We start from the raw sequence: 24,883 nt of genomic DNA, 5'->3' as shown, positions 1-24,883 counted from the left end.
ATTTTTATTGTGTTTAATGAATAAATGATGTTCATATTTTGCATTAGGCCTACAACACTTCAAATCTTTAATATAAAATATTTGAATTACTTTTAGATTACATTATTTCCCCATGTGCTGCTTGGTGTACTGAAACCTAAAATCTGGCCATGGTAGCTGATGTTGTCAAATGTGCCATATCTAAACTTGCTGACTCATCAGGCCTTTTTTCCACCCATGACCTTGGGTGGCAAAGTCATTGGTCATTGTTTATTCAGACAATAGTTTTCAATTTGGGGGTCCGACAATGTGTCTATGACAATTCGTTTTTTCTCCAATTTCGAATGTATTCTGACTGATGGTCACCCTCTTAGGATGACCTTGTCACCTCATGAAATAAACCTCACCATTACAATCAGTGTCCTTTATTGAACCCATCAATCATACACTTCACTGTGACAGACTTTGGTACTCTTAATTTAACCTGTCAGTCTTAGCAGCTCACAGTAGCCTACTAATCAACTCAGGCTTCCTTGTCTTTATCGTCATCGTGTTCAAATGTGTCTCTCATCAGGTGCAAGCTGTTTAGGGCTAAGTCATGAGGGGATCATATACACTCAGGGATTAATCCCTCCCTCCTGCCTCAAACAGCTCTGTCCATGTCCAGGCCCTGTGGCACAGGTCAGATGGACCATGGTCGAGTGGCGAGTGAGGGGTGGTTATTGGCGGTCCTGGTTGAAGACCACTCCCACTTGTTTCCTGCACTCATCCATAACCTCAGTGAGCAGGGCCGACTCAGACAGGGGCATTCTGGGGCTCTCCTTCAGTCCTGCGGAAGAGAAGGAGAAATTGACTGACTCTATTGTAAGCAGAAATTGACTGACTGTATTGTAAGTAAAGGTTCAGGTTGGAAGCAGCATGTATAACAACTATGTTATTGTTTATTTGACTGTTTTTACTGTTTATTTTCTAGGATCTACCAACAGCATTGCAATTGAATTGTTGTTGTATATCTGTTCAAACAAACACTCATCTTAGAACAGAGAAATCGTGTTTTTCTCTGGTAAGACCTTGCGAGCCACCATACCTTTGAGCAGGCACTGCCTGACTTCCTCAGCCTCGTAGCGCAGCCCAGTGCTGTTAGTGAAGTTCAGAGGTAAGGAGGGCTCAGGCAGGGGGTACTGTGTCGTCTTCCCATTCACCTCCAGTGTGGTGGGACAATGCATGGGACCTAGAACCTGAGAGGACATGAAACAGCCATTATGTTTTATGTGTATACTTATCAGTATATGCATTAATAAATAATACATCTCAATGAAGTCTCAATCAGGGACATACTGTAGATCAGACATTGTTTAACATTTGTTGGCTCTTTCATCGCTATATTACATTTCCCCTAAATGAAGATAAAACAGACTGGGCAGTTTAAAGGTTGATTCAGTAGCAACATACCCTGATGGTGCCCTTTGTTCCGCTGATGGTGGCGTCGTTAGGCAGTGTAACAGCGATGGAGAAGAAACAGCAAGCCAGCCTGTTCCTGGGAAACTTCATCACCACCACCATGGACTCATCCACTCCTGTCAAACATCAACAAGTCAAACAGAAAGTTAGCCCTTTACACTTCAATAAGTAATGAATTATTGTCGTAGGCCTAGTTAATACTGACCCCAATGCTAATCTGATCCTTGGGTTGTGCCCAATTCCAAACTCATTGTCCCCGTCCCACCCTCTCTGGTTTACTTGACCGGTACTTGGCTTACATGACCAGTGAGTAGTATCTTGTGATAGATTGTTAGCGGGCCAGCACGGACAGGATATTTGGTACTACATGTAGGTGCCAAGATTAATACCTGAGTTGAGAAGAACTCCAGTGGCATGGATGGACTCTGGCCTCTCCCCGTTGAACACCATCAGCACAAACTGCAAGGTGTAGACCCCAATGTCCAGCAGAGCGCCTCCTCCCAGCTCCTTCTCCACCGAGCGGGGGATGTGAAGCTGAGGGGAGCCAAAAGAGGCCTTCACCAGCTTTACGTCGCCGATGGCGTCCTCAGCCAGCAGCCTGCGAACCTCCCTGTGCAGTGGGAAACAACGGGACCAGATGGCCTGGGAGAGGACAGAGAGAGACCGACAGTTCCTTTCTATACCTCAACTTGGTCATTTCTACAACAGCCCTCATATTATCAACAAAATCCGGCCATATATTTGCCAGACCTTGGTTCAAATATATGTGTATTTGAGGATATGGTATTTAAAATACTTTTTTCTGTGTATTTGGAGTATTTACAAATCCACAGCCCAAAACAAGTACTTTTATTTGAATATTTCAGTGGTTATTTGTTAACACCAAATAGTCTACCAAATTGTATTTGATAGTATTTTCAAATACCCTTTTCAAATAATATATTCAAATACCTGGGTTAAATGTATAGGAGTGTATTTGAGTATTTTCAAAAACTTTGCAAGTGTATTTCCAAATACTTAGCTACTTGTCTTTTCAAATAAAAGATATCTGAATACTTACTTTGCATGTACAGTGTGTGAAAGTAATTTAGATATTTGAAATAGTATTTGAGCCCAGGTCTGATATTTGCTACAACAATGTGACAACAGTACAAATGGTGAGAATCAAGCAATAAATCATGTTAACAGACAGAGACACATTTATGGAAACCCCAACTCTCATTGAGCCTTCCCCACACCTCCATGAGAAAAACATTGAACTTCTTGGAGGCAGCAATGAGGTCCCCCACCTCCCTGGAGTTCATGGCGAAGGGCTTCTCACACAGCATGTTCTTCCCTGCCTGGAGTACCAGCAGGCCCAGGCGCCAGTGCTCCGTGTGCAGCACGCCCAGGTACACCATGTCTGCAGGGACAGTCACACAGTACACAGACTGGAGGCTGATTTTCAAACAGTTACGTCATTAAGCCATTATCTGTGGCTGCACAGACAGACCCTCTGAGGCTGTTAACCCACCAATCTCTGGGTCGTTGGCCAGCTCTTCATAGCTCCCATAGGCCTTGGGGATGCTGTGCTTCTTGGCAAACTCCCGGGCACGCTCCAGACTCCTCGCAGCCACTGCCACTATCTGGAACGAGAGGGGAAAACACACAGACATTCATCACTTCTAGGCAAGCTGTCAGTGCCGACGGAGAGAGAGAGAAAGGCAGGAGGAAGAGAGACATCCAGCATGTGAATCACAATAGAATGTGTTTGTTTGTTTGGGTGGAGTGGAGTGGGGTACCTGGTGGTCTCCAGGAGGGAGGGTTTTCATGGCCACACTGAAATCGTGGCTGATCTTCCCCGCACCGCAGAGTCCCCACCGGGTCGCCATGTTGAACAGATGGTAGCCTTGGGTCAGAGCTGGGGAGAGCAGTTGTGACCTTGTGGAGTGCTGGGTAGTCAGATGTAGTGGAGCTCCACAGCGTGTCCACAGAGCTGGTAGCTTCACCCTGGAGAGCTGCTGCATTTATATGCTGGAGAGGCTGGGAATGCCAGCTCTCCACTCTGCTGCCCCTCGAGAGGCGGGTGTATCACACACACACACTCATACATATGCGTAAGCATACACGCACACACACATATGAGCACACACACACACACACACACACACACACACACACACACACACACACACACACACACACACACACACACACACACACACACACACACACACACACACACACACACACACACACACACACACACACAACCCTCAGAGCACCACCACAGGTTCATACAGTCATGTAATGCTGCTGCTGATACAAGTCTCTTACAACCAGGCCAAAGCGGTTTGTACCGGTTGTCTCTGACAATCTGTAACAGAACAGTTCAATGGAATGCTCCAGCAACATTAGCATTATGGGGAACTGAACGGTTTAATGTGTAGAGACATACTCACTTTGCCCTCACATAATCACTGTCCCAGAACGCTGCAGGTCAACCCGGGGAAGCTGGAACTATTAGGAAGGAGGTAGGGGGCTGTGATTAGGTATTGATTCGCCTGCAAGGGCTTGACAGCAGCACACAGGCCAATGGTTAAACTGGAGCCACACAGGGACCACTGGGGTGAAGAAGTAGACTATGCAGTGTTCACCAGACCATTTATTTGTGATAAAGCGTTCATGATTTAGCAAGGAATGTAGTTTGTGTATCCCATATGTTTTATAGTCAGTATTTCTGCAGGCATAATGGGAGCTTGTGTGTGTGATCTAGAGGGAGCGGTCAGAGTTGGGTGAGACATGCAGAGGAAAGGAATGTAGCTTGTCTACAGTTTTGTGTATCCCATCAGTTATGTTTTATAGGCAGTATTTCTGTAGGCCTAATGGGAGCGCGTGTCTAGAGCTAGCGGTCGGCATTGTAGGGGAAATAACTAATGGCCCGGCCTTGGTTTAATTTTTTGTTGCGAGTCGCTAAGGCACATTAACAAATGGAACAGTAGAATAAATTTTACCTTTCCAATCGGGTAGCCACATAGATTTTCCCCCTGCTCTACTGTTCAGTTTACCTGCCCAGGGCAATCGGTTAACAGTTAAAGTCAACCTCTGCCAAATGCATTTGGCTTCTTGACTCGCACTGTTTACATAAAATAATTACTCTGTACTGTATGTTGTAGCCTAAAATATGACCAGTTTTAAGTGACCTCTTCCTAGAAATCCGGGGAGAATGTTTTCTATTGCGCTTCAGAACATCTTAGCCTTAATTGAAAACCATTTTAACTTTCTCAGTGGTACCTATACAGAGGGTAGCTAGATGGGATGTTTGCGCTACTGGTAACAGTTGTCAAGACTCTAGACCACATCCTGGATTGCGTCATGTTTATGACCCTGTTTGTAGTAGTTATAAGCAGTGGTGGGGGAAAAGTACTAAATTGTCATACTTGAGTAAAAGTAAAGATACCTTGATTAAAAAATGACTCAAGTCACCCAGTAAAATACTACTTGAGTAAAAGGATTTGGTTTAAAAAAAATAAGTATCAAAAGTAAATGGAATCGCTGAAATGTACTTATCAAAAGTAATTATCTATTTCTAATTCCTTATATTAAGCAAACAGGCAGCATTATTCTTTTTGGCGGATAGCCAGGGGCGCACTCCAACACTCAGAAATAATTTACAAATGGAGCATTTGTTTAGCGAGTCTGCCAGATCAGATGTGGGAGGAATGACCAGGGATGTTCTCTTGATAAGTGTGTGTGAATAGGACAATTTTACTGTCAAAATGTAATGTTCTTTTGGGTGTCAGGGAAACTGTATGGAGTAAAAAGTACATCTTCTTTTTGGAATGTAGTAAAGTAAAAGTTGCCAAAAAGTACTTGAGTAGTAGTTTTACTTAAGTACTTTACACCACTGGTTATAAGATTATGCATTATCTTCTTATTGCCCTGCCCTGATATGTTGTCAGCTGATTATGTTCAGTTGCGTGACTCATTACACCTACACTAGGTTTCTACCCTCCGACATGAGTTTTCCCATGCCTGGGCCATCTCTCACATTGTCACTGAAATAAAATGTCAATATCTGGCTGACGTGTTGTTGCTTTAGTGTTAAATGTGCAGGCCTGTTCAAAAATGATTTCCTTCTTATAGAACGTTTATTTTTGTTCTTATTATTCTCTGTTCCACAGTACCACTGTGAGACTATTAAGAATGTGCGTGAGGCCTGTGAGAGCTTTGAGCCTGGCAGCATCCACTACCGCCCCGTGGCCATTGCTCTGGACACCAAGGGACCTGAGATCAGGACTGGACTTATCAAGGGAGTGAGTAGAACCAACCAACAACACTTAACTACCATGTTCCCAGCACACATCAACTGATTGGAGGCCCTATCAAATGTTTACTACTCATTTTGTTGTACTAAATATTGAGTACAGATGTGGGATCTTAATTTGAGCCAGTTTGCTACAGCAGGAAAATAATCCTGCAGCAACGGGAAATGTGGATTATAGTTAATTGGCGTTTTTGTAGGGGTTGATCCTTTTTTCTTAAGGCAAAATCAAGCCTGACATTTTAAAGTGGAATTACAAATTTCATACGCCTTTTAAACCTCAATAATACAACAAGTTTTACATTTCCTGCAATGCAGGAAAGTTCTCCTGCAACTGGGTGATCAAATTAAGAACCTACATCTGTATGAAATATTGAACGGCTTGTGGTAAAGATATATTGGACTACTACAAGCTTGAGAGATTTCAAACTCTTCAATGAGCCACTTCATTGAGTAGTTGAACCCCCCCCCCATAGTCATGGTGACCAATTGAGACTCATCCATGGTCCTTTGTGTGTGTCAGAGTGGTACATCTGAGGTGGAGCTGAAGAAGGGCAACATGATCAAGTTGACCCTGGATGATGCCTACCAGGAGAACTGTGATGAAGACAATCTGTGGCTGGACTACAAGAACATCACCAGGGTGGTGGAGCAGGGCAGCAAGATCTACATCGACGATGGACTCGTGTCCCTCCAGGTCAAGGAAATCGGTGAGTCCATGTCTGGCTCCCACTTAAGAGCTGAATAGACTAGAGAATATTCCTTTGAGGATCTATGAGCCCTAGAATCTCCTCACTTACTGAACCTTTGGGTGGTTAGAGGATGGACAGAAAGTCCTTTACTATTCTTTATTGCCTGGAGATAACGGTTAAGTGTCTCCTCTCCAATGTGTGTCCCCAGGTGGTGACTACCTGATGTGTGAGATTGAGAATGGAGGGACCCTGGGCAGTAAGAAGGGTGTGAACCTGCCTGGTGCTGCTGTGGACCTGCCTGCTGTCTCTGAGAAGGACATCTCTGACCTGACCTTCGGCGTGGAGCAAGGAGTGGACATGGTGTTTGCCTCTTTCATCCGTAAAGCAGCCGACGTGCACGCTGTCAGGAAGGTGCTGGGAGAGAAGGGCAAGAATATCAAGATCATCAGCAAGCTGGAGAACCACGAGGGAGTGCGCAGGTCTGTGTGATGGCATTAAATGCACAGAAATGCAAGCTGATTTTGGACCCTTGGCTGGTAGAAATTGTGCTCGACTGGCCAGTGCGCAAAATCTTTACGTTCCAGCACTAAATTTACATTCACAAACATTCCCGTCCCCTGTGCAGGTTTGATGAAATCATGGAAGCCAGTGATGGCATCATGGTTGCCCGTGGAGACCTGGGAATTGAGATCCCCACAGAGAAGGTGTTCCTGGCCCAGAAGATGATGATTGGCCGCTGCAACAGAGCCGGCAAGCCAATCACCTGCGCCACACAGGTCAGTTTACTTGTGACGACAGCTTTTTTTAAAATATATATGAACGAGAGACACTTCTATTTCCACAGGGATGCTACAGTTTGTTGTGATGTGAAAGGTTGTGCGTGTTATTACACTGTTGGTAGCCTGACATTGTGAACCCCTGTCCTGCCCACAGATGTTAGAGAGCATGATCAAGAAGCCCAGGCCCACCCGTGCCGAGGGCAGTGACGTGGCCAACGCCGTGCTGGATGGAGCTGACTGCATCATGCTGAGTGGAGAGACCGCCAAGGGAGACTACCCCCTGGAGGCTGTCCGCACACAGCACATGGTGAGACAGTGCCCCCTACAGTTAGCCTCCAGTACTGTCCTTAAGTCTGGCTCATCAGCCCTCGACTACCACTAGTCCTGACCTATCAACAGCAGGGTCAGAGCTACTGGAAGTCATGTTGCTGATGGAAGTCAAAACACTCATTTCCACTTTTTTATTTGTTCATGTTTTATGTCATGTGATGTTTGTCAGGGTCAGCAAAAGCAGTCTGGATTCAGCTGGTATTATATTGACTCATAATGATCCATAGAATGGTTGCTCACTAGGTTTTAATAGTGCAGAGTGTAGGACATGGGTGGAGAATGTGACTGACGCTGCCCTCATTTTCTTCTACTCAGGCCTTTAACAGCTGACTCTAGTTCCGCTGCTGCACTCCTCTCTGGATGCAGGCAGGAGTGACTCAGCAGTCCTTGAGCAGCTGCCTATGAGTTCACTGCAGCACCAAGTCCTTCACGCTTTAACATGTTTTCACCTCTTAAGAATGCATTGTGAGGTAACTGAAGGCACTGTCTTACACAAGGGCTGACGTTACGCTCAGACTAACTCTGCCTCTTAACAGCTTCTATTTTACGGTCTTTGAATGTTTTCCCTCTGTTTAGTTTTTTATTGGACTTTGGAAAATGTTTCTTATTCCTCTCATTTCCTGTTTGACTGTCTCTTCGTGTGTGACTGTGCAAGACGTGCGTGTTATAACACCAGTTGGCTATAGTCACCTGCCCATCTCATAAAACCTCTTCACAGCTAACTAGTTTGAATGAGCAAAGTCAGTGGGTGGTATGTAGAATTTATATTCCGATACTAACTATAGAATTACCATAGGATCATAAAAGTAGTTTAGTGTTTTTATAATGCTGTGATGTGTTAGCTAAATGGACTGGCTGCGGTGGCCCATTGGATGTGTTTTAACATGAATGTTTTGTTCTTGTCTCACTAAACTGCACTCTGACTAAACCTACATTTCTGCCCTTTCCCTCTGCATACCTCTCCATCTCCTCATCCTATTCCTTTCACCTTAACTTCCTACCCTCCCTCTATCTCGTCTCCTCCTATCACCTTTTCCTTATCTGTCTGGTGTTCTTCCTGTCTGTCTGCTACATCTTGCCCTCGCCTGTGCCAGATCGCTCGCGAGGCAGAGGCAGCCATGTTTCATCGGCAGGTGTTCGAGGACCTGCGGCGTGCCGCACCACACTCCACCGACCCGGCCGAGGCTATCGCCATCGGCGCCGTGGAGGCGTCCTTTAAGATCTTGTCCTCTGCGTTCATTGTGCTCACTAACTCTGGAAGGTAGGCAGGTGGCTGTAGCACGGCTGTTTGGAGGGCGACTCAGGAGGTTTGTGAGAAGCCAGAGTAGGGAGAGACAGGTACTGAATGAAAGGGCATGGCACACGTTTACAGGTCTTTACGGTCACAACAAACTGGAGACCACTAAAAGTTGAATCCATTATAAGAATAGGCTATATATCTGGTAGTGCCTCTGATTGACAGCCGTTACATCCACCTAACTCCGTAAATGAAATGGACCAGGACTAGATAAGCGTTTGCCATGCCTCTCAGGTGCGAGGCATGCCTCGTGGTGGTGTGACTGAGTGTAACCCCCATGCCTCGGGCACACCCTCACACTCAGATTGCTCGGGAGGCTGAGGCAGCCACCTTTCACAGACAGCTGTTTGAGGAGCTGCGACGCACCACCCACCTGACCCGGGACCCCTCTGAGGCCGTGGCCTGTGGCGCAGTGGAATCCTCATTCAAGTGCTGTGCTAGCGCCCTCGTCGTACTCACAAAGACCGGCAGGTAAGAGGGAGGAGAGGGACAGGCAGCAGCAGGTAAGAGGAAGGCAGGGAGGAGAGGGACATGCGGGTAAGAGGAAGGCAGGGAGGAGAGGGACAGGCAGCAGGAGGTAAGCGGAAGGCAGGGAGGAGAGGGACAGGCGGGTAAGAGGAAGGCAGGGAGGAGAGGGACAGGCAGCAGGAGGTAAGCGGAAGGCAGGGAGGAGAGGGACATGCGGGTAAGAGGAAGACAGGCAGCAGCAGGTAAGAGGAAGGGAGGAGAGGGACAGGCGGGTAAGCGGAAGGCAGGGAGGAGAGGGGCAGGAGGTAAGCGGAAGGCAGGGAGGAGAGGGACATGCGGGTAAGAGGAAGGCAGGGAGGAGAGGGACAGGCAGCAGCAGGTAAGAGGAAGGCAGGGAGGAGAGGGACAGGCAGCAGCAGGTAAGAGGAAGGCAGGGAGGAGAGGGACAGGCGGGTAAGCGGAAGGCAGGGAGGAGAGGGACAGGCAGCAGCAGGTAAGAGGAAGGCAGGGAGGAGAGGGACAGGCAGCAGCAGGTAAGAGGAAGGCAGGGAGGAGAGGGACAGGCGGGTAAGCGGAAGGCAGGGAGGAGAGGGACAGGCAGCAGCAGGTAAGGGACTCACAGAACATGCAACTCTGACCCTTAACATCCTATTCCCCTACTTTAGATTGGTGGGGAACGGTTGCATGGTCCCAGATAGATGTCACCCCTCTGTGTGGGTGGAGACAGTAATGTCAGCTGTAGAAGGGTGGTAGGGGAGTATTATGGGTTGCACAGACAGAGGCCACTGTAGAGACAGATCTGTAGATAATAAATACAATAAGAACATTTGTATTATTCGTTTTAAGAGTCCTCAACATTATTGGGTACACCTACATTGGTAGAGCCATACAGTTTCAGGGTATAGATTTCTGCGGCTGTATTGCCAAAACACTGCAGGAGTCATTCAATTGTGTTCACCCTCACATCAACCGACCCATTTGACTGCTCAACCTTGACATTTTCCTAATATTTGTAACTCTCATTGTGCTGACTTTGACCAATCTAGAGTGACTGTCTTTGTAACCCCAACAGAACCAACAGGATGAAATGTTGACTGGCTTGTTTAATGTTCACAATGAGACACATCCTTAGACTTGGCATGTCAATGGGAGATCATTTGAATTACATCAATGCACACTATAGGTTTACGCAAACATTTATTTTACTATAGTAGGTCCTCTACTAATCAAATCATTAGTTTCCTAATATTTCAGAAATACATTTTAATTAGAAGTTTCAGAAATCTACCCCCTTTTTTTATAGATTTGTGTAGGCTTTGTTCAAGCCATATTGCCAGTATCTGAAATGGGAATGGCAGCAGGCCTTGGGTGTGTCCTTGGCTGACAGTCTGAGCTGTGTTGTCTGTGTGCAGGTCAGCCCACCTGATCTCCAGGTACAGGCCCCGCGCCCCCATCATTGCTGTGACCCGTAACGGCCAGACCGCCCGCCAGGCCCACCTGTATCGCGGGATCTTCCCCGTCCTCTACAACAAGCCTGCCCACGACGTCTGGGCCGAGGACGTCGACCTCAGGGTCAACTTCGCCATGGAAATGGGTGAGAGTCCACAGCCATTACAAAGATCTTTTCATGAGCTGTAAGATGATCTCCTGGATATTTATGGTATTTTAGTGTTCACCAGAATAAAAGCTCACTCCAAACGGTCTAAACCAGGGGTCTACAACCTCTTTGTGTCATGAGCTACTTAAAAAACAATAAAAGAATCCTAGGTTTCAAATAGGCACACTTCTTCTCTCCCCTGCAACTCTTCCATGTCATTAGTGTACAAGAGAAAATATTACACTGTTCTGTCAATATACCTGGTAAAATAGTTAAGCAATAAGGCACGAGGAGATGAGGTAATGGCCAATATACCACAGGGCTGTTCTTACGCACGACGCACCGCGGAGTGGACACAGCCCTTAGCCGTGGTATATTGACCATTTATCACAAACCCCTGAGGTGCCTTATTGCTATTATAAACTGGTTTCCAATGTAATTAGAGCACCCTTTGTTCGGTCATACACGTGGTTATACGGCTGTCAGCCAATCAGCATTCAGGGCTCGAACCACCTAGTTTATAATGGTTAATAAACCGCTCAAAGGGGGGGGCCTATAAAGCTTCTCCCAAATTCAGTTTTTTGTTTAATTTCTTGATTTTGTTTTTCACTGCATGCATTTGAGTCAACTCTGACAGGTTCAGCTCATGAGCTCCATTAGCAGCAGATTTTAATTTAGAATGGAAAATGAATGTGTTTACGCAACAAATGTTGGTGTCGTATCACACCGCATCGATGCGTTCCTCGAATCAAACCAAATCGCACAGAATAGTTTCAAACTACAATGTATCGGAGCCCATGTATCGAATTATCTTGAAAGGGAATGCACTCCGATACTAACTTTCCATGCTAGTTTACAGCTTAAGTTAAAATCAATTCACTACCCTAGAACCTTTGTTTGTGATCATATGCATAACATTTTTTTTTGAATCTGATTGTCAACAAAAACATTCACTGGGTTAATCGTCTCTCCCTCGCCGAACTGACTGCAGGTGCCTTATGAATGACTGTCTTAGAAACAGCTTGCACCTTTTTAAAAGATTACTACTTCTATGCAAATGTTGTTCAGTAAAATAAGTCCCACAGGGAAGCGGATTGTAGCCCCAGGTGACAAACTGAAATCGGCCAGAAGCTCAACTCAAAGCATCCAGTGAGCAGGCCGAGGCTACATCTTGATTTACCGTTTATCAAGACCTACTATTCAAATAAATGACTACTGTCATGTTTTAAGTAGTTGGATTGTTTTCACCAAAGTCAAATAGTCATGTATGAATCAATTATACAATCAATCTCAAATAAATTGACAAATGTTTAAACATTCCAAATGTAATCTTGAACTCAAGATGCCCAGAGATTTGCCAGATCAGTGTAGTAGACTAGTTTGTCTGGATCAAGTGCTAGTCTTTGACTTTGGATCATCTTTATAGATTTCTTCTTTTTTTGCCATTTTATCGCAATACTAAACCTGGTATCTTAGTCAAAATCCTGGTATGGTGACAACACTAGTAGGAGTATGGTGTTGACAACTGTGCTCTTTGTTTTCCAGGCAAGGAGCGAGGGTTCTTCAAGGAGGGAGATGTGGTGATCGTCCTGACCGGTTGGCGCCCAGGCTCTGGCTATACCAACACCATGCGTGTGGTCGTGGTTCCTTAAATTATGACTACCCTCCTTTCCCCTTCTCACCCCTCCACTGTCTTGCCCTCCTTGTCCCTCTGCTCACCGCTCCCTGTCCCAACACCAGGGCTCAGACAGACTTATACAGCCCACAACAAACACCTGGCCTTTTCTTCCTCTCCAAGAACAGGCCAGTGATAGTGACTCGACCAATAGGAAATCTCCCCACTACAATCCACTCCAGGGTTCCCCTCACGTAGGTGTTCTCTGTTCGTCTCCAGGGTATCTGTACGCGCACACCAGAAACAGCTGTATTTATTCACACAAACAAAACCATGTATGACTCTTACATTCAAACCAGACTGAAAGAGCTACAACCTGTCGGTCTGTGTGTCCCGGGCACCTCTGTTTTGAGAGGCAGGTTGGGCACACCTTAAGAGAGCCTGCTATACTGTAACTTGTAACAAAAAACACACACTCCAATTCCTATAACGTGAACAAAATGGTGGCAACCCGACGTGAACAGCTCTTTAAGGCCCTGTCACAGTTAAACTCTTCCCCAAACATAGCCCCTTGTTGTGCTGTCTGTATTTACATTGTGTTCTGTATACTTTCTCTGCACTCCCAATCTACTGTAGACAATGTTATTCTGTATTTTACTTGACTTTAGATTCTGGGCATCCAATACTATGTATAACCATAGAGAAATCCTATAATAGTTTGACAAGTTACTTTTTTTGTGTTTAAGTATTCTTAGAAAGCCCTTACATTTTGGTCATAACTAAGTTGGCACTTAAGAACCACTGTATGTATGTAAGCTGCTACATGGTTCTCTCAAATGAATGATGTATGAATTCAGTACTTTGAGGGCACTGTGGGGGGATAAAGGAATGAGTTGGACCCCCCTCAACCTCTTCTTTCCTCTTGCTCCTGTCTGTCGGTGACCTAGTGTGTGTCTAAATGTCCATCTGCTTCTTTGATTGTGAGGGTAGGGTGTAACATGTTAAGGGTAATACAATGTTAACTGGTGTAATGAGTTGTCCTTCACGATGATTTTAATCATTAAAAGAGATGAGCACCTGTCTTGTTCCTGTCATGTTTGTATATCAGTAGTCTTAACTGGGTTCATAAGGTCAGACAGACTGGATTGTGTACGTGCCATCTCGGACTGGCTTGGAGCTACTCACCACTGACGAACTGTTAACATTACATTTACACCCCAAATGTGCCTCAGTTCATTTTCTTAATGTGGTCTTATTACTTCAGGACTCCATGATATTAGGGAAAGTCAATTAAGTGTTCTGATGACAAAGACAATTTTAAGTGGATCATTTTATTAAACAAAGGTCTGGTCACTGGCAGTCCTGGCTGTAAACCACCCCCACCTGCCTGCGTGCCTCATCCATCACGTCAGCCAGGAGTAGAGAGTCTGCCTGGGACATCCTGGGGCTCTCCTTTAGGCCTACAGGACACAAGAGAATCACCGGAGATTGCATAGACTACGTAATTCTGTCAGACAATCACGTTGCCAGGAACCATTAGGCAGAGCTTACATCAGAAGACCTCTGCACTGAAGGTACAACTGTTTTCTGAGAAACACATCAAATAAAATGTTACTGGTCACATGCACTGCCGTGGTGGTGGTGTGTTTGGACCATAATAGGTCCTTAGCGATTTGGACAATGGGGAACTTGAAGCTCTCATCCCGCTCCATTGATGTGAATGGGGATGTATTAGACCCCCCCCCCGTTTCCTATAGTCCAAGATACGCTCCTTTGACTTGCCCACATTGAGGGAAAGTTTGTTGTCCTGGCACCACACTGCTCATCGGTGATCAGGTCTACCAACGTCGCGTCGACGGCAAATTTAATGGAGTTGTGCGCGGCCACGCTGTCGTGGGTGAACAGGGAATACAGGATGCCTACCCTTACCACCCGGGGTCAGGAAGTCCTGGATCCAGTTGCAGAGGGAGGTGTATAGTCCCAAGCTCCTTAGCTTAGTGATGAACTTAGATGGCACTATGGTGTTGAACTCTGAACTGTAGTCATTGAACAGCATTCTCATAAGTGTTTATTTTGTCCAGGTGGGAAAGGGTAGTGTGGAGTGCAATAGAGATTGCGCCATCTCTGGATCTGTTGGGGCAGTATGCAAATCATCTCACAAATATTGTTTCTCCACACAAATATATATTTGTATTATTTCATGAAAAGGCCCATTGTTGAATTTGCCAGTGGTTTGTTTTGTCTGTGGAGTAGTCTCAGGAAACATTACAGAAGTCTTGAGCTAGCTGAATGTCAGTTACATGTTGAGGGCAGTTCAGATGGTTTGCTGCCATCTTGTTGTGAATTCATACTGAGTAAACAAGACTTGGGTCTGTAACTGCTTCAACATTTAGGGGAGGCGGGGAGCTAGTTGAAAGGCAATCCATGTCGCACACATACATGGGGAATAGTTGCTAAAGAAAAAACAATGTTATATCTATGGTCTCATCAGTGTACCTTTGAGCAGGCACTGGCGCACCTCCTCTGCCTCATAGCGCATCCCAGTGCTGTTGATGAAGTTGAGGGGCAGGTAGGGCTCAGGCAGAGGGTATTGAATCTCCTTCCCATTCACCACCAGGGAGGTAGGACACCACATGTGCTCAGGAACCTAGGTGAATTAACACATACAGTGTACACCACCATTAGAATACATACTGTATAATTAGACTTATGATTAGTAGGCGGTTTGAATTAGCTATGATGTGACATTGATTCAACGTATCAAATGTGTTTTTGGAGGAGTGTGCCACTCGTAGAACCTACCCTGATGGTTCCCTTAGTGCCAACGATAACAGCGTCGTTGGAAAGCTCCACAGCAATAGAGCAGGTGAACACTGCCAATCTATTCCTAGGGAACTTCAGGGTGACCACCATGCCTTCATCCACACCTAGCACAAACACAATGACATGGCTGATAAAGAAATACACCTGTTAACATGTTCAACACATATTGATACACTTTCCCTCCCTCTAACATTTCAGTTGTCCTTCCATCATGTCATTTCCACAGACCATATTGTCCATTCAAACTAGAGTGAACACTGGTCTACAGCACTGCATTGTATGGAACATGCACTTGCTTAGTAGCACTGTCGTTGCAGGGAATAATTAACATTCCACGTTTGGACTACCTGAAGAGCACTACGAAATATTTTCCTACAGTAAAAGTGATAAGAGGTGAGAGTGAAGCCTAATCTAAGAAAAACTAGAAAGACTGGCATACGCCCTCTCCCTGGTTAAAAATTACAGAATTTACAGATTCAGTAGGTAATACTAAAACAGCTGTTGCACAACTTTTACAAGCTAACCATTGTAAACTTCAAGCTAAACGGTTGTAAAGAAGACCGTTGTAATTTAAACCTCAGTGGCAATGGAATGACCTCTGAGTGAACCCAAAGAGGGCAACAGAACAGACCACAGAGTGTAGACCGTCATTGTAAATAAGAATTTCATTTTAACTGACTTGACTAGTTAAATAAAAGGTACATTTTTTTATGTTTAAAAACAACAGGGAAGAGACTAATACTGATACCACAAGAATATATATCAGAAGCAGGGAGTTGACACAAAAATTAAAATAAAAAAAGTGGAGGAATATACAGTGAGGGAAAAAAGTATTTGATCCCCTGCTGATTTTGTACGTTTGCCCACTGACAAAGAAATGATCAGTCTATAATTTTAATGGTAGGTTTATTTGAACAGTGAGAGACAGAATATCAACAAAAAAATCCAGAAAAACGCATGTCAAAAATGTTATGAATTGATTTGCATTTTAATGAGGGAAATAAGTATTTGACCCCTCTGCAAAACATGACTTAGTACTTGGTGGCAAAACCCTTGTTGGCAATCACAGAGGTCAGACGTTTCTTGTAGTTGGCCACCAGGTTTGCACACATCTCAGGAGGGATTTTGTCCCACTCCTCTTTGCAGATCTTCTTCAAGTCATTAAGGTTTCGAGGCTGACGTTTGGCAACTCGAACCTTCAGCTCCCTCCACAGATTTTCTATGGGATTAAGGTCTGGAGACTGGCTAGGCCACTCCAGGACCTTAATGTGCTTCTTCTTGAGCCACTCCTTTGTTGCCTTGGCCGTGTGTTTTGGGTCATTGTCATGCTGGAATACCCATCTACGACCCATTTTCAATACCCTGGCTGAGGGAAGGAGGTTTTCACCCAAGATTTGACGGTACATGGCCCCGTCCATCGTCCCTTTGATGCGGTGAAGTTGTCCTGTCCCTTTAGCAGAAAAACACCCCCAAAGCATAATGTTTCCACCTCCATGTTTGACGGTGGGGATGGTTTCTTGGGGTCATAGGCAGCATTCCTCCTCCTCCAAACACGGCAAGTTGGGTTGATGCCAAAGAACTCCATTTTGGTCTCATCTGACCACAACACGTTCACCCAGTTGTCCTCTGAATCATTCAGATGTTCATTGGCAAACTTCAGACGGGCATGTATATGTGCTTTCTTGAGCAGGGGGACCTTGCGGGCGCTGCAGGATTTCAGTCCTTCACGGCATAGTGTGTTACCAATTGTTTTCTTGATGACTATGGTCCCAGCTGCCTTGAGATCATTGACAAGATCCTCCTGTGTAGTTCTGGGCTGATTCCTCACCGTTCTCATGATCATTGCAACTCCACGAGGTGAGATCTTGCATGGAGCCCCAGGCTGAGGGAGATTGACAGTTCTTTTGTGTTTCTTCCATTTGCGAATAATCACAGAAACTGTTGTCACCTTCTCACCAAGCTGCTTGGCAATGGTCTTGTAGCCCATTCCAGCCTTGTGTAGGTCTACAATCTTGTCCCTGACATCCTTGGAGAGCTCTTTGGTCTTGGCCATGGTGGAGAGTTTGGAATCTGATTGATTGATTGCTTCTGTGGACAGGTATCTTTTATACAGGTAAGAAACTGAGATTAGGAGCACTCCCTTAAAGAGTGTGCTCCTAGTCTCCGTTCGTTACCTGTATGAAAGACACCTGGGAGCCAGAAATCTTTTTGATTGAGAAGGGGTCAAATACTTATTTCCCTCATTAAAATGCAAATCAATTTATAACATTTTTGACATGCATTTTTCTGGATATTTTTGTTGTTATTCTGTCTCTCACTGTTCAAATAAACCTACCATTAAAATTATAGACTGATAATTTCTTTGTCAGTGGGCAAACGTACAAAATCAGCAGGGGATCAAATACTTTTTTCCCTCACTGTAAAGATATGACCTTAGTGTTCTCTACAATTTCTAGCTGCGGTACTAGGCTATCCCCAATAGGTAAAGCACTAGTAATATATCCCCAATAGGTAAAGCACTAGTAATATATCCCCAATAGGTAAAGCACTAGTAGGATATCCCCAATAGGTAAAGCACTAGTAATATATCCCCAATAGGTAAAGCACTAGTAATATATCCCCAATAGGTAAAGCACTAGTAATATATCCCCAATAGGTAAAGGACTAGTAGGCTATCCCCAATAGGTAAAGCACTAGTAATATATCCCCAATAGGTAAAGCACTAGTAATATATCCCCAATAGGTAAAAGACTAGTAGGATATCCCCAATAGGTAAAGCACTAGTAGGATATCCCCAATAGGTAAAAGACTAGTAGGATATCCCCAATAGGTAAAGCACTAGTAGGATATCCCCAATAAGTAAAGCACTAGTAATATATCCCCAATAGGTAAAGCACTAGTAATATATCCCCAATAGGTAAAGCACTAGTAATATATCCCCAATAAGTAAAAGACTAGTAGGATATCCCCAATAGGTAAAGCACTAGTAATATATCGCCAATAGGTAAAAGACTAGTAGGATATCCCCAATAGGTAAAGCACTAGTAGGATATCCCCAATAGGTAAAAGACTAGTAGGATATCCCCAATAGGTAAAGCACTAGTAATATATCCCCAATAGGTAAAGCACTAGTAATATATCCCCAATAGGTAAAGGACTAGTAGGATATCCCCAATAGGTAAAGGACTAGTAGGATATCCCCAATAGGTAAAGGACTAGTAGGATATCCCCAATAGGTAAAGGACTAGTAGGATATCCCCAATAGGTAAAGCACTAGTAATATATCCCCAATAGGTAAAGGACTAGTAGGATATCCCCAATAGGTAAAGGACTAGTAGGATATCCCCAATAGGTAAAGGACTAGCAGGATATCCCCAATAGGTAAAGCACTAGTAATATATCCCCAATAGGTAAAGCACTAGTAATATATCCCCAATAGGTAAAAGACTAGTAGGATATCCCCAATAGGTAGACCACTAGTACCCCCAATATCTACAACTAGTATTCCTTCCTAAATGTCCCATCGCTGTATCGCTACCTGTGTCCAGACAAACACCGGTGGCTTGGATGCACTCAGGCTTCTCTCCATTGTACACCATGCATATAAACTGCAGGCAGTAGATGCCGATGTCCAGCAGCGCCCCTCCTCCCAGCTCCTTCTCCACCGCTCTGGGCACGTGCATGAGGGGCACCCCAAAGTCTGCCTTTACCATCTTCACCTCACCCACCTCCCCCCGAGACAGCAGGCGCTCAATCTCCAGAGAGGCTGGGAAGAAGCGGGTCCACACTGCCTGGAGCATCAAGGGAGGAGGAGGGAGAGCACTATGGTTAAACACATATACATGAGCAAAGATGAATAAAGTATTATTTTTAACACAGTCACACGGGGCTGCCTTCACCTGCGTGCTGTTGAAACACTGGCTGGGTATGTGACGTGGTCATAATGACACAGGTGTAACAGTCCGTATTACCTCCATGAGAAACACGTTGTTCATCTTAGCAGAGGCCACCAGCTCTTGCACCTCTCTGAGGTTCATGGCTATAGGCTTCTCACACAGCACATTCTTCTGGGCCTTCATGAAGAGCATGCCAACTGGCAGGTGGTATGGGTGGATGGTGCCCACATATACCACCTCTACCCACACACAGTGACAATGAGGAGACAGGATTAAGGATACATTTGAAAGAATTAGAAGAGGAATACATTTTATTACTGGACATGAGGCCGTTTAGAACAATGCCATAATAAAATGCACTAATAAACACTGTTCTGGCGCATATTACACACGCAGAGAGGGACATTAAGCACCTGAGGTGACGGCTAGATTATGTTTGAGACAAGACACTGACCAATCTCTGGATCTCTGGCCAGTTCCTCGTAGCTGCCATAGGCTTGAGGGATGCTGTGCTTCTTTGCAAACTCCTGAGCGTCCTGTAGTTTCCGCGCTGCCACAGCAACAATCTAGGGAAGACCAAAGGTGGGCTTTTTCATTCATTCATCACTTTACATTTGCAACATGTTTGTAGCCCGTGGCACTTTTAAATAAGCCACTTTCACATTTCTATATTACATTTCCCTCATGCTCATTTAGTTCGAGTTTTACGGTAAATCATTCATTTGTGCAGAGAATACCGTGTGGCATTAAACGAGAATGTAATGTCAGCAACTCGAAAAATTCATTACAATAGGCCACATTGTAACTGTTACAATCTACTTAAAGTTAACTACATGGGTGCGGTACAACCTTCTGATTTCTGATCATAAAACGGGTGGGTATAATTTGTTGAACGTTCCAACAGGAATCTGTTCCAAAAACTTCGTAAAGTACAAGGTTGCCAACAAACAACGCATACAACAGTTCAGATCATTCACGTCCATTTGAAACTGAACGCCGACGATAGCAAACTGAGGCTTGAACACGACCACAATAAAGTCTGTGGTGGTGGGTGTCACTGTCTACTGTAAACGGGTACAAGTACCTGATGGTCTCCGGGAGGGAGGGTTTTCAGTGCCACTGTAAAATCATGGCTGATTTTCCCGGCGCTACAGATTCCCCACCTGGTTGCCATATTGGCGTAGAAAACATGTAACTATTAGCCAGCAGGTGGAGACAGACACTGTCTCGAGGCAGCGTCATTGACGCGAGTAACCAACCAGTCGTGTTCGGAATATTACAAATACATCCGGGTATATCAAGCACACACGTTATAAAACACTGGTGCTGCAGTAACGTACATTTACCAACAGATGGCATCAACGTGCCATTTTACACCCATAACAGACCGAGGTTTGGTGCTGATTTTTATTGTGTTTAATGAATAAATGATGTTCATATTTTGCATTAGGCCTACAACACTTCAAATCTTTAATATAAAATATTTGAATTACTTTTAGATTACATTATTTCCCCATGTGCTGCTTGGTGTACTGAAACCTAAAATCTGGCCATGGTAGCTGATGTTGTCAAATGTGCCATATCTAAACTTGCTGACTCATCAGGCCTTTTTTCCACCCATGACCTTGGGTAGCAAAGTCATTGGTCATTGTTTATTCAGACAATAGTTTTCAATTTGGGGGTCCGACAATGTGTCTATGACAATTCGTTTTTTCTCCAATTTCGAATGTATTCTGACTGATGGTCACCCTCTTAGGATGACCTTGTCACCTCATGAAATAAACCTCACCATTACAATCAGTGTCCTTTATTGAACCCATCAATCATACACTTCACTGTGACAGACTTTGGTACTCTTAATTTAACCTGTCAGTCTTAGCAGCTCACAGTAGCCTACTAATCAACTCAGGCTTCCTTGTCTTTATCGTCATCGTGTTCAAATGTGTCTCTCATCAGGTGCAAGCTGTTTAGGGCTAAGTCATGAGGGGATCATATACACTCAGGGATTAATCCCTCCCTCCTGCCTCAAACAGCTCTGTCCATGTCCAGGCCCTGTGGCACAGGTCAGATGGACCATGGTCGAGTGGCGAGTGAGGGGTGGTTATTGGCGGTCCTGGTTGAAGACCACTCCCACTTGTTTCCTGCACTCATCCATAACCTCAGTGAGCAGGGCCGACTCAGACAGGGGCATTCTGGGGCTCTCCTTCAGTCCTGCGGAAGAGAAGGAGAAATTGACTGACTCTATTGTAAGCAGAAATTGACTGACTGTATTGTAAGTAAAGGTTCAGGTTGGAAGCAGCATGTATAACAACTATGTTATTGTTTATTTGACTGTTTTTACTGTTTATTTTCTAGGATCTACCAACAGCATTGCAATTGAATTGTTGTTGTATATCTGTTCAAACAAACACTCATCTTAGAACAGAGAAATCGTGTTTTTCTCTGGTAAGACCTTGCGAGCCACCATACCTTTGAGCAGGCACTGCCTGACTTCCTCAGCCTCGTAGCGCAGCCCAGTGCTGTTAGTGAAGTTCAGAGGTAAGGAGGGCTCAGGCAGGGGGTACTGTGTCGTCTTCCCATTCACCTCCAGTGTGGTGGGACAATGCATGGGACCTAGAACCTGAGAGGACATGAAACAGCCATTATGTTTTATGTGTATACTTATCAGTATATGCATTAATAAATAATACATCTCAATGAAGTCTCAATCAGGGACATACTGTAGATCAGACATTGTTTAACATTTGTTGGCTCTTTCATCGCTATATTACATTTCCCCTAAATGAAGATAAAACAGACTGGGCAGTTTAAAGGTTGATTCAGTAGCAACATACCCTGATGGTGCCCTTTGTTCCGCTGATGGTGGCGTCGTTAGGCAGTGTAACAGCGATGGAGAAGAAACAGCAAGCCAGCCTGTTCCTGGGAAACTTCATCACCACCACCATGGACTCATCCACTCCTGTCAAACATCAACAAGTCAAACAGAAAGTTAGCCCTTTACACTTCAATAAGTAATGAATTATTGTCGTAGGCCTAGTTAATACTGACCCCAATGCTAATCTGATCCTTGGGTTGTGCCCAATTCCAAACTCATTGTCCCCGTCCCACCCTCTCTGGTTTACTTGACCGGTACTTGGCTTACATGACCAGTGAGTAGTATCTTGTGATAGATTGTTAGCGGGCCAGCACGGACAGGATATTTGGTACTACATGTAGGTGCCAAGATTAATACCTGAGTTGAGAAGAACTCCAGTGGCATGGATGGACTCTGGCCTCTCCCCGTTGAACACCATCAGCACAAACTGCAAGGTGTAGACCCCAATGTCCAGCAGAGCGCCTCCTCCCAGCTCCTTCTCCACCGAGCGGGGGATGTGAAGCTGAGGGGAGCCAAAAGAGGCCTTCACCAGCTTTACGTCGCCGATGGCGTCCTCAGCCAGCAGCCTGCGAACCTCCCTGTGCAGTGGGAAACAACGGGACCAGATGGCCTGGGAGAGGACAGAGAGAGACCGACAGTTCCTTTCTATACCTCAACTTGGTCATTTCTACAACAGCCCTCATATTATCAACAAAATCCGGCCATATATTTGCCAGACCTTGGTTCAAATATATGTGTATTTGAGGATATGGTATTTAAAATACTTTTTTCTGTGTATTTGGAGTATTTACAAATCCACAGCCCAAAACAAGTACTTTTATTTGAATATTTCAGTGGTTATTTGTTAACACCAAATAGTCTACCAAATTGTATTTGATAGTATTTTCAAATACCCTTTTCAAATAATATATTCAAATACCTGGGTTAAATGTATAGGAGTGTATTTGAGTATTTTCAAAAACTTTGCAAGTGTATTTCCAAATACTTAGCTACTTGTCTTTTCAAATAAAAGATATCTGAATACTTACTTTGCATGTACAGTGTGTGAAAGTAATTTAGATATTTGAAATAGTATTTGAGCCCAGGTCTGATATTTGCTACAACAATGTGACAACAGTACAAATGGTGAGAATCAAGCAATAAATCATGTTAACAGACAGAGACACATTTATGGAAACCCCAACTCTCATTGAGCCTTCCCCACACCTCCATGAGAAAAACATTGAACTTCTTGGAGGCAGCAATGAGGTCCCCCACCTCCCTGGAGTTCATGGCGAAGGGCTTCTCACACAGCATGTTCTTCCCTGCCTGGAGTACCAGCAGGCCCAGGCGCCAGTGCTCCGTGTGCAGCACGCCCAGGTACACCATGTCTGCAGGGACAGTCACACAGTACACAGACTGGAGGCTGATTTTCAAACAGTTACGTCATTAAGCCATTATCTGTGGCTGCACAGACAGACCCTCTGAGGCTGTTAACCCACCAATCTCTGGGTCGTTGGCCAGCTCTTCATAGCTCCCATAGGCCTTGGGGATGCTGTGCTTCTTGGCAAACTCCCGGGCACGCTCCAGACTCCTCGCAGCCACTGCCACTATCTGGAACGAGAGGGGAAAACACACAGACATTCATCACTTCTAGGCAAGCTGTCAGTGCCGACGGAGAGAGAGAGAAAGGCAGGAGGAAGAGAGACATCCAGCATGTGAATCACAATAGAATGTGTTTGTTTGTTTGGGTGGAGTGGAGTGGGGTACCTGGTGGTCTCCAGGAGGGAGGGTTTTCATGGCCACACTGAAATCGTGGCTGATCTTCCCCGCACCGCAGAGTCCCCACCGGGTCGCCATGTTGAACAGATGGTAGCCTTGGGTCAGAGCTGGGGAGAGCAGTTGTGACCTTGTGGAGTGCTGGGTAGTCAGATGTAGTGGAGCTCCACAGCGTGTCCACAGAGCTGGTAGCTTCACCCTGGAGAGCTGCTGCATTTATATGCTGGAGAGGCTGGGAATGCCAGCTCTCCACTCTGCTGCCCCTCGAGAGGCGGGTGTATCACACACACACACTCATACATATGCGTAAGCATACACGCACACACACATATGAGCACACACACACACACACACACACACACACACACACACACACACACACACACACACACACACACACACACACACACACACACACACACACACACACACACACACACACACACACACACACACACACACACACACACACACACACACACAACCCTCAGAGCACCACCACAGGTTCATACAGTCATGTAATGCTGCTGCTGATACAAGTCTCTTACAACCAGGCCAAAGCGGTTTGTACCGGTTGTCTCTGACAATCTGTAACAGAACAGTTCAATGCAATGCTCCAGCAACATTAGCATTATGGGGAACTGAACGGTTTAATGTGTAGAGACATACTCACTTTGCCCTCACATAATCACTGTCCCAGAACGCTGCAGGTCAACCCGGGGAAGCTGGAACTATTAGGAAGGAGGTAGGGGGCTGTGATTAGGTATTGATTCGCCTGCAAGGGCTTGACAGCAGCACACAGGCCAATGGTTAAACTGGAGCCACACAGGGACCACTGGGGTGAAGAAGTAGACTATGCAGTGTTCACAAGCTCCCATAGGAACACACAGTACAGCCAAGCACAGTTGTTTAGCTGCTGGTCCATATACTGAGCTAGGATGACTATGGAAATGAGAGAGCTCAGTTGCCCCTGGGCTAAACATTAAACAGTTATGACAGATTCATTACCA

At 45.1% G+C, this 24,883-nt stretch overlaps 4 protein-coding genes across 6 annotated transcripts; 1 reads left to right on the top strand and 3 right to left on the bottom strand.

The window, feature by feature from the left end:
* Positions 1-388: 388 nt before the first annotated feature.
* Positions 389-3,461, bottom strand: LOC139576002 (trans-1,2-dihydrobenzene-1,2-diol dehydrogenase-like). Of its 2 annotated transcripts, none has more exons than XM_071401552.1 (7): positions 3,222-3,461; positions 2,954-3,065; positions 2,679-2,842; positions 1,830-2,082; positions 1,432-1,556; positions 1,067-1,217; positions 389-808 (listed from the first exon to the last, which is right to left on the bottom strand). In XM_071401552.1, exons 1-7 carry the CDS (start codon positions 3,444-3,446, stop codon positions 699-701), a joined length of 1,140 nt encoding a protein of 379 aa, XP_071257653.1. In that variant the 5' UTR covers positions 3,447-3,461; the 3' UTR covers positions 389-698. The 2 variants fall into 2 exon arrangements, with proteins under 2 accessions (XP_071257653.1, XP_071257654.1); XM_071401553.1 differs by having other exon boundaries at positions 2,730-2,842.
* A 2,121-nt stretch (positions 3,462-5,582) lies between these two features.
* On the top strand, positions 5,583-13,599 carry LOC139576001 (pyruvate kinase PKM-like). The gene is made up of 8 exons (XM_071401551.1): positions 5,583-5,735; positions 6,267-6,453; positions 6,644-6,914; positions 7,061-7,211; positions 7,369-7,521; positions 8,639-8,805; positions 10,722-10,903; positions 12,452-13,599. The coding sequence occupies exons 2-8, from the start codon at positions 6,303-6,305 to the stop codon at positions 12,556-12,558; spliced, it is 1,182 nt and encodes a 393-aa protein (XP_071257652.1). The 5' UTR covers positions 5,583-5,735; positions 6,267-6,302; the 3' UTR covers positions 12,559-13,599.
* Positions 13,600-13,833: 234 nt separating this feature from the next.
* On the bottom strand, positions 13,834-20,525 carry LOC139576005 (trans-1,2-dihydrobenzene-1,2-diol dehydrogenase-like). Its single transcript, XM_071401556.1, has 7 exons — positions 20,325-20,525; positions 19,695-19,806; positions 19,316-19,479; positions 18,883-19,135; positions 15,324-15,448; positions 15,018-15,168; positions 13,834-13,981 (listed from the first exon to the last, which is right to left on the bottom strand). The coding sequence occupies exons 1-7, from the start codon at positions 20,412-20,414 to the stop codon at positions 13,872-13,874; spliced, it is 1,005 nt and encodes a 334-aa protein (XP_071257657.1). The 5' UTR covers positions 20,415-20,525; the 3' UTR covers positions 13,834-13,871.
* A 506-nt stretch (positions 20,526-21,031) lies between these two features.
* Positions 21,032-24,104, bottom strand: LOC139576004 (trans-1,2-dihydrobenzene-1,2-diol dehydrogenase-like). 2 transcript variants are annotated; one of them, XM_071401554.1, is made up of 7 exons: positions 23,865-24,104; positions 23,597-23,708; positions 23,322-23,485; positions 22,473-22,725; positions 22,075-22,199; positions 21,710-21,860; positions 21,032-21,451 (listed from the first exon to the last, which is right to left on the bottom strand). In XM_071401554.1, the coding sequence occupies exons 1-7, from the start codon at positions 24,087-24,089 to the stop codon at positions 21,342-21,344; spliced, it is 1,140 nt and encodes a 379-aa protein (XP_071257655.1). In that variant the 5' UTR covers positions 24,090-24,104; the 3' UTR covers positions 21,032-21,341. The 2 variants fall into 2 exon arrangements, with proteins under 2 accessions (XP_071257655.1, XP_071257656.1); XM_071401555.1 differs by having other exon boundaries at positions 23,373-23,485.
* Positions 24,105-24,883: the final 779 nt, after the last annotated feature.

This window comes from Salvelinus alpinus, chromosome 5 (assembly GCF_045679555.1).
Source record: "Salvelinus alpinus chromosome 5, SLU_Salpinus.1, whole genome shotgun sequence".
NCBI lineage: Eukaryota > Metazoa > Chordata > Actinopteri > Salmoniformes > Salmonidae > Salvelinus > Salvelinus alpinus.
Note: the sequence above shows the minus strand (reverse complement) of the source record. Positions and strands in the feature narration are given on the sequence as shown.